The sequence below is a fragment of the Ursus maritimus genome, unplaced genomic scaffold (genome assembly GCF_017311325.1).
Source record: "Ursus maritimus isolate PB19 unplaced genomic scaffold, ASM1731132v1 scaffold_24, whole genome shotgun sequence".
Classification (NCBI taxonomy): domain Eukaryota; kingdom Metazoa; phylum Chordata; class Mammalia; order Carnivora; family Ursidae; genus Ursus; species Ursus maritimus.
The window spans coordinates 29,243,598-29,251,519 of NW_024424897.1; the positions used below are offsets into that span (position 1 = coordinate 29,243,598).

The 7,922-nt window shown below is 46.7% G+C and overlaps 1 protein-coding gene across 10 annotated transcripts in view; it reads right to left on the reverse strand.

Moving 5' to 3' along the window:
• Positions 1-7,231, reverse strand: part of MMD (monocyte to macrophage differentiation associated) — a 119,982-nt gene extending 112,751 nt beyond the window's left edge. For 5 of the 10 annotated variants that reach the window (XM_040640864.1, XM_040640863.1, XM_040640862.1 and 2 more), the window contains exon 1: positions 6,948-7,230. In XM_040640864.1, coding sequence (XP_040496798.1) covers positions 6,948-6,973 — 26 coding nt within the window. In that variant the 5' untranslated portion in view covers positions 6,974-7,230. Of the gene's footprint in view, positions 1-6,947 lie in introns of all 10 variants that reach the window. The other 5 variants (XR_005837449.1, XM_040640859.1, XM_040640856.1 and 2 more) reach the window with 2 other exon arrangements.
• Positions 7,232-7,922: the final 691 nt, after the last annotated feature.

Below are 7,922 nucleotides of genomic sequence, written 5' to 3' on the forward strand. Positions count from 1 at the left end.
ATAACCCCCCAAGCTAAAAAAAAAAAGTTATGAATAAAAAAAGTCACAATCAAATCTAAAATCTCAGGGGAAAAACGCAAGGGAATCTTTCTAAACTTTACAAATGCCAGTAACTGCCATTCAGTGAAAAGGGATACAAAGCAAGGTTTCAATTTTCTCTCTCAAAATTTATAAAACGTTATACATGGAGATCTTTCCACCCTACATTCCACGATTAGCAGGCCCGTCCAACTAGTTTCCCTATATTACATTACTTGTTCCAGCACCACACAGCTTAAATAAATGATACCTGGCTGCCTCTAGGCCACCTAAACTAGAGGTATGTTTTTACCTGCATTCTTCCTGAGTTAAAACAGTTTGCTTTCAAATCCAAATATATAACTACTACCTGATACCCTGACTATAAAATTCATACATACATACATACAAATGTGTGTATGTATCTAAATATCAAAATCAGTTATACATACAGACACATACCCATATTCCATACTTCCCTTTGGGCCACTTTGTGGAAACAGCAATACAGTGAAAACCATGAACACCAGGGTACCTGACGTTACAAACAGCATTCTTATACTTCAGTGGGGAGGTGAGGACCCTCCAAAACCCAACCCACACTGTCCCTGCCATGTTTCATGAGGGATGCTGGTTTAGTCTGTTCTCTGGAAAAGGGGAGATGTAAATTCAGGAAGTTAAAAAAGCAGCCACTCGAAAGAAGCAGATGCAGAGAAACAGAGAGGTACAAGAGCCCCCACAGCACTCCGGTCTCGGAGGCCCCGCTGCATTCCTGTGCCTGGAGCCTGCAAGACGTCAGCAGGCTTTGCGCTATAAATTATCCTTTTGCTTGAGCTAGTTTAAGACAGGAGAAAAGGGGGAGATTTTGTCATCTGCCACTAACGAGTTCTGACCAGTCACACCTTATTAATTACCATGATGAAAAATGGTACCAGGCTGAACCAAATGGCAGAGCCAGGTCTGAAGCACATGGTCAAGCCATCCTAAACAATGCCCGGCTTAGAAACAAAAGACTAGCATTTTCTCCCTGAATTAAAAGGGTCTGTTATCCTTAGAGCAAATAAATAAAAAGAAAATGGCACTTCCTGTCAACCCAATATACAGAGTTTAGGTGGAAAATCCAATGGGGAATGAATCTGGGACAGTGATATTTCACTTGGACCACCAATGGGTTACTTATCTAACTAGTGTGCAGAATATATCTTATTGAATGGAATTTGACAAATGGTTCAGATGCTTCAGAATTTATCCAAGCTATTTTCGCACACAGATAAAATAAATCTTTTCTCCCCTGCTAATCCTTTAAGTAACTTTACTAATTTCCTAAGGGACAAGAGTGTCGCTAGATAGCTCTTATTAGTAAAAAGGAAAATAATTGCACTCTTGAGGAGAATGCTTTAAAAGCATCCCAAGCATTCAAGGATCTACCCCATCACCCCCAGACATAACAACAGAGCTATAAGTAGCATACCCTATTAGGAATTTTAAAGGGTAAAGAGCAGGCTCCAAGGTGGTAGAGGGTAGATTAAATTGCGAGTGTTCTGTTTAGGGTGCAGTAAGTAAGGTTCGTCTACCACCACCAGGCTGAAGACTAAAATAGCAATTTATATCTCTGGCAGCCCAACCTAAAAATAGTCAAGCCATTACACAGCAACAGGGATAGACTTTCACATTTTCTCCTAAAAGCAAAGAAGCTGGGTGGCCATGTTTGTGACAGCTTTGTCCCTGCCCACCTGGAATCACTCAGAGTAAAAATAAACTCATAAGTTGTAGAGAAAAATATCCCACCCATGTGACTTAAGGTAGTCTCTTACGGCCAGAGCCAGATTCACAATGAGGCGAGGGAAGAGCAAGTCTGCGAGGAGCCCATCACTGTCTGGGGCTCAGTGAAAACCACCACACAACGCGTTCTGCTGAGAAATTTACAATGCGATTTTTTCCAGTTCTCCCTCATCTGCCAGGGTACAATCAAGCCTCCAACATAGCCTCCTGAAGAAATCATTCCTAAAACCTAAATGGAAAAGCAGAAGTGAAATGCAAATTAACTCCCACACGCTGAACCTATTCTATTCTCTTCCCCCAAAAAGAATGAGAAAGGTTGTCAAGTGTTAGGGAAAACAGCACCCATTTATGGAAGCCGCCTCTACCTAAGGAGGAGTAACCCTAACGGTCATCTGATGCCAGAGGAGAGTATCCAGCAGGTTTTACAGGGTTTCAGGGAAGCTAATTTAATCCTGGGTATGGGAAACACACTTTAATAAAGCTATTATTTAATTTTTTTGAGGAGGGAAGGGCCGAGAGAGAGAATCTTAAGCAGGCTCCATCTCACAACCCTGAGTTCATGAGCTGAGCCAAATTCAAGACTCTGATGCTTCATCAACTGAGCCACCCAGGCACCCCTAATAAATTATTATTTAGTCAGGTCTGTCACTTATGTCCTCGCTTTCTCTTTCAACACTCTCTCTTGCTTCCCCCTTACCCAGCATTCTTAAACGCCCAAACCCCCCATGACAAAATTTCACAACTCTGGAGAGAAAGAACAGATAGCCCAAAGCACTGTGCCTTCTGAAAGTAAATCTATGACCCACCAGCAGATCTCTGAGGCCCGAGGTCAAATCCCAGAAGTTGTCCTTGATTCCTACGTGTTCCCCATTCTCCAAATACAAGTGTTGTCAATACTACTTCCAAATATATTCCAGATCAGCCTAGCTCTCTACAGTTCCACAGACCCTACCTTACACATCAAGACACTGACATCTCTGGTCTATACAAATATAAATCTCTCAATCAGTCTCCCTGCTTGTCCCCGTACAGACTCTTCTTCATTCAGCAGCCACAATAGTCTGTGAAAACCAGATCACAGCACACACCCCAACTCTGGCTTAAAACTTGCTTTTGGCTTCCCAAAGTGGCCCACAAGCTGGTCCCCACTGCTTCTGCAGCCTCAGGGAGCCACCTTCCTCTCACTCTCCACCCTTCAGCTATACCACCTCCTTTCTGCTCCTCAAACCACCAAGATCTCATCTGGCTTGGGGCATTTGTGTTTGCTATTTACTTCTGCCTAGAACATTCTTCTCCAGGAGGTTCAACTCTCCTCACCTGTCAGGCTCAGCTTAAATGTCACCTCCTCAGAGGTTTTCCTGACCATCCTACCCTAAAGTATCAGTTCAGCCCTCCCACCCTACCAGAGCCCTTATCAGAATTAGTTAAAAATCGTTTTTTTAAATTTGGGTATTTTTTTATTTCATCTTTCCCCACTGTAATGTCAATTCCACAAAGGCCTTCTTGTCCACCATTTCATTTCCAATCCCAAGCACAATACCGAGCTTATTGCTGGAACTTAATAAGTAAGTGTTGAATGAATGAATAGAAAGAAATTCTGCCTGTTGCTTAACTATTTTATCTTAACTGAGAGATACCCTGTTGTCAATTAGTTTCACTCGGGATCCAACAGGTTCTGTATGTAACAAAGAGAAATAGGCAGTCTTAGGGCCAAAAGCACCTTGAGTCTCATGAAAAGAAAATTCTTAAAAGCCAAGACCATGGATATTCCAAGGGCTCTTTCAACAGCACTTGATGGAGCAACATAAGCCAACCCATATATAAAGCACCTTATTATTAGCCAGTTTATGAGCGAGCATGGTGTTCAGGAAAAGTGTCCATTGCCAGAGGTGGTGATAGTGGTGGATGACATTTAACTTAATTATTAAATAAGGGAGAAGGCATATATATATATAAGACTACCCCATGCCTGTAATTCAATGGTCTGAGAACATGTTAAAAAAAAAAAAAGGCAACAGGCAGTCTTGGAAGACTTCCTAATGCTTATGAATAAGGTGCTTTATCACATAATCAGTTTGAAGCTAACCAGTGGTCACAAGACTGGAGCTGAAGCAAGGAGCAAGTCCTTTTCCTTGGATTTTCGGTGGCAAGGCTGGAGAAATGAGTATGCACCAACACCATACAGTAGAAGCTCTCTGGGTCCTAGGCCTCAGCACTGTACACATGATATTGTGTAAGCAGGGAGACAGACAAAGGTGAACTGGCAGCATGGGTGGTGGAGAGGGACAGGAGATTGAATTGAAACAGGTCTGCCCTTTCCTAGCCATGTGACTGTGGCAAGTTGCCTTTTACTCTCTAACTCTATTTGCTCGTCTATTAAGTAGGTAGAAAGTTTGTCTTCCAGGGTTGCAGTTGAAAATGAGATGAGCAACACACAAATACCCAGCCACTGCCTGGCACAAGTAAGCGCTCAATAAATGTTAGCAATTATTCTAATCAGTCAGGGATACTGTGAAAGGGAGAAAATGACTCTGGGAGAGGGAGACTCAGATGTGGAAAGGATAAAGCAAGAGAAAATATGCTCTGTGTCCCAGTGGCATTTTTCATATCCTAAACTTTTTGAGAAGCCATGCATGCATAAAGCCCTCCATTTAGGACAGTGGGCTCTCCTTCTTCACAGCCTTCCTCTGAAGAAATGGCAGAACTCTGGAAGTTTATCCAAGCTACAATGACCACCACATTTCCATTACGAACAAACCAGCAAGGTGTTCATTTCTTGTAATTTAGGCATAGCCACAAACTACGGCCTAATGAAATGTTTTTACTGCAATCAAATTCTCTTCAAGGGAGTCTTGATAAATCTATCAGGAGAAGCAGCACATGCATTCAGAGACAGTATGTCCCTCCCTCCAGTTTCTCTGTAATTTACCCACCTATAATGTTTCTGAATGCTCAGAAGATATAAGGAACATGCCTTGAAAACATGATGAACAGTACTCCCAACATTTTAATGTTGTACAATACACACAAAGGACTTTTTTTGTTAAGTTAATTTGTATTTGCAGGCTTTATGTCCAAGTTCAAATTTACCCTGAGAAATAGCTTTCCAATTTTGTCTGTAACAGAAAAACAGAAAAATTATGTTATCATTCGATCTTCAAAGAAAATCAGGGTAGGTGGAGTTGCCATAAAAAAAATAAATGTTAAATATCCATTGATTCTGTGCAGTCACTGAGAAAATTACAAAGCCTGTGCCACACCAAAAGAAATGCCTCTATTTTTCATCTTTAAATGAATGAAGTAGAGCACAAAATCACATTACTACGCTGATAATAAGGACTGGGAAGATTAGCATCCCCCAAAAGTAGTTCAATCAGCTGAGACAGTAGGATCTGTAACGAAGGGTTGTTTGGTTTTTTCCCCCCATTTCTCTTAACATTGTTTTAATGTTTGTTGCTAAAAAAGGCCTTTTTTCTTTCTTTCTTTCTTTCTTTCTTTCTTTCTTTCTTTCTTTCTGGAGGAGAATTCAAAGGATAGGAAAGAAATACAAATTCAATCAAATAAGGAAGGGTAATTTCACAGAATATTGTCACTGTTCTCTGAAAACAGGAAGCACACAGATGTTCAAAGAAGTAAAACCAAATCAAACGAACCACATGCACAGGGCCTTACCAACCATACTTGAATGCATGTTACTTTCTCCCTTAAAGCCCCTCCACCCTTCATGCCTGACTTCATGTTCTAAAGCCAGACATCATGGTTCCTTTCTGCCTTCAGAAGCACTGATACCACGTTCCCACCATGGGAATAGTGTCAGGCATTCAACACCCTGAGTGGTGAGCAATAGTCATAAATGAATCCAAGTCTTCAAACTCATCACCCTTCTAATGGCACGGCCCACCCCAACCCTTTCTATGTGTTTTTGGCTCCTTTACCCTGTGGGACTGGGGGACGAATGAGAGAAGAATAATGGGGGTGGGGCATCAAAGGCTAAGGGGGCTGGAAAGGGAAAAAAAAGTGCAGTTTGAAATTCTGAAATAAAAGGCAATGTCTAAAAACTCAACAATAACCTCCTTGGAAAATTTTCATGCACTCCTTTTCTTTCAAATTCCCCATCACTGCACACCAAGCTTGCCTGCTAGTGAAGGTCTGGGAATGGGGCCACGGCTGAAAGATTCAGACAAAGGATGGAGAGTGAAACACAGGGGAGATGAACTTTCACCCACTTAAATGAAGAATTAGGGAAGAAAAAAAAAGAAAGAAAGAAAGAAAAAAAGCCTAGAGCTTCCTCTCAGAACCATGGGCCAGCCTCCATCTATTGCCTAATGTCAGAGACCCCAGCAGGGATTAAGGCCACCGTGCCTCCCTAGGCTGGCGTTCCCACCAGCTCTCCAGTGAATGAGCTGCCGACCAACCTTCCGGTGGCACCTCCTCGGTTCCTCCTCCTCATTTCCTAACACAGGCGCCTCAACAGCAGCACTCACCACCCGAATGCTAACTTGTCCCTTCGCAGTGCCCAACACAGCACCGCCCTTGGACGCTAAACCAGCAAGCTTAGAGAACTGGCAAGGCCCGAACCTGGCCAGGCAAGGCTAAACCAGCGGAGCATGCCTCAGTTTCCCTGTTGCAAGGGCCGATCACAGACAAAGCACTAAAACGCCCAGCACCCTGTACCCTGTTTTACGACAAATCTCGAAGCAGGGCGCAGCAGCTGCCCGGCCCCTGTTCCGCGCGCCCCGGGAGCCCCCCAAGCTGAGGATAAGGGGTGGAGGCCAAAGCTAGGGTTAGAGGAAGCGGGGTCGGCATCTGCGGCTGGGGTTCCGGTCCTCAGAGCAAGGCACTAGCCCTGCTGGGATGGGGGTCGGCAGGATGAAGTCGGGTGAGCAATGGGATCCCCTGGACGGAGGGCAGGCTCGGGATTCGGGGTCTGGGAACCCCGGTCACGCGTGAGATCGCGGTCCTCTCGGGAAGGGGCTCGCCCAGGGACCGCAGGGCGGGGAATACCCCGGGAGCTGGTCCCCGGCCAACGCGCGGGATCCGCGGGGGGATGGACCCAGGTAAGGAGCCGGGACCCACGCCGGACGAGGCGGGATCAGGGACCCGCTGCCCGCACGGGCGGTGGGGCGGGGGCGCCATCCCTCTCTCACCGCTGGAATCGATTCTTGAACCGCATTGATCCTCCGCTCCTCCTCGGGGGCCGGGAGCTCCGTCTCGTCAGCGCCGGCAGCAGGGCGCGCGGCCCTCATCGGCTTGCGCTGCTCCGGAGGCCGCCCGCGTGCCCGGCGGACCGCTCGGCGGGGTAAGGCTGAGTGGGCCAGGCCGGGGGTCGGGACAGGGCCGGGGCCAGACCGGGCGGCTGGGGGCGGGAGGGAGGCCGCTTAAACGGCCCCAGCGCCTCCCGCCTCCCGCCTCCCGGCTCCTCCACCCCCGGGCGCCCGCGCCCCGCCCCGGAGCCCCGCTCCACCCCTGCCAGCTCCGCCCGCCTGCGTGCGCCCGCGGCCGCCAGCGCGTCACCGAGCCGGGCGACCAATCAGCACCCCGAGCGGCGCGGCGGCAATGCTGCCATTCATTCCGCAGAGCCGGTGCGAAGGGGAGGAGCCTCGTGTCGGATGGGGCGGGGCTAGGAGAGAGGAGGAGGGCTGGGAGGGCTGGGGGGCGGTGCACTCCTAGAAGGGGTGGAGTTGGACGGTGGAAACTGAGGAGGCAGAGGCCAGAGGAAGAGAAATTGCAAAGCGGGAGGCAGGCCAAGACTCTTAAAAGCAATTGTGAAGAAGAGAGCAGCAAACAAGGTCTCCTGTCTGCGTTCTAGTCCTGGCTGTGTGGCATTCCTTCATTCTTCATCATTCATTTCTTCATAGCTCCGTTTGTTTATTCCTTCACCATTTTGAGGGCCAGCTCCGCCTACGCTATTGTGCGAGGCTCCAGGGCAGTTTTAAGAAACCTTTCCTTGTCTGCCACGTGAGAAGGTTGGTATCACGAAGAAACTCTTGAGATTCAATGAGAACCACAAATGGAATATCCTCCACAGGGATCTGTTTATTGTTGTCCCCACCAATTCTTTTTTAATCTAGGCAGCTTTCAAATCAAGCAAACAGAGGTGAATCAGGGCCCTGCCGCTGAAC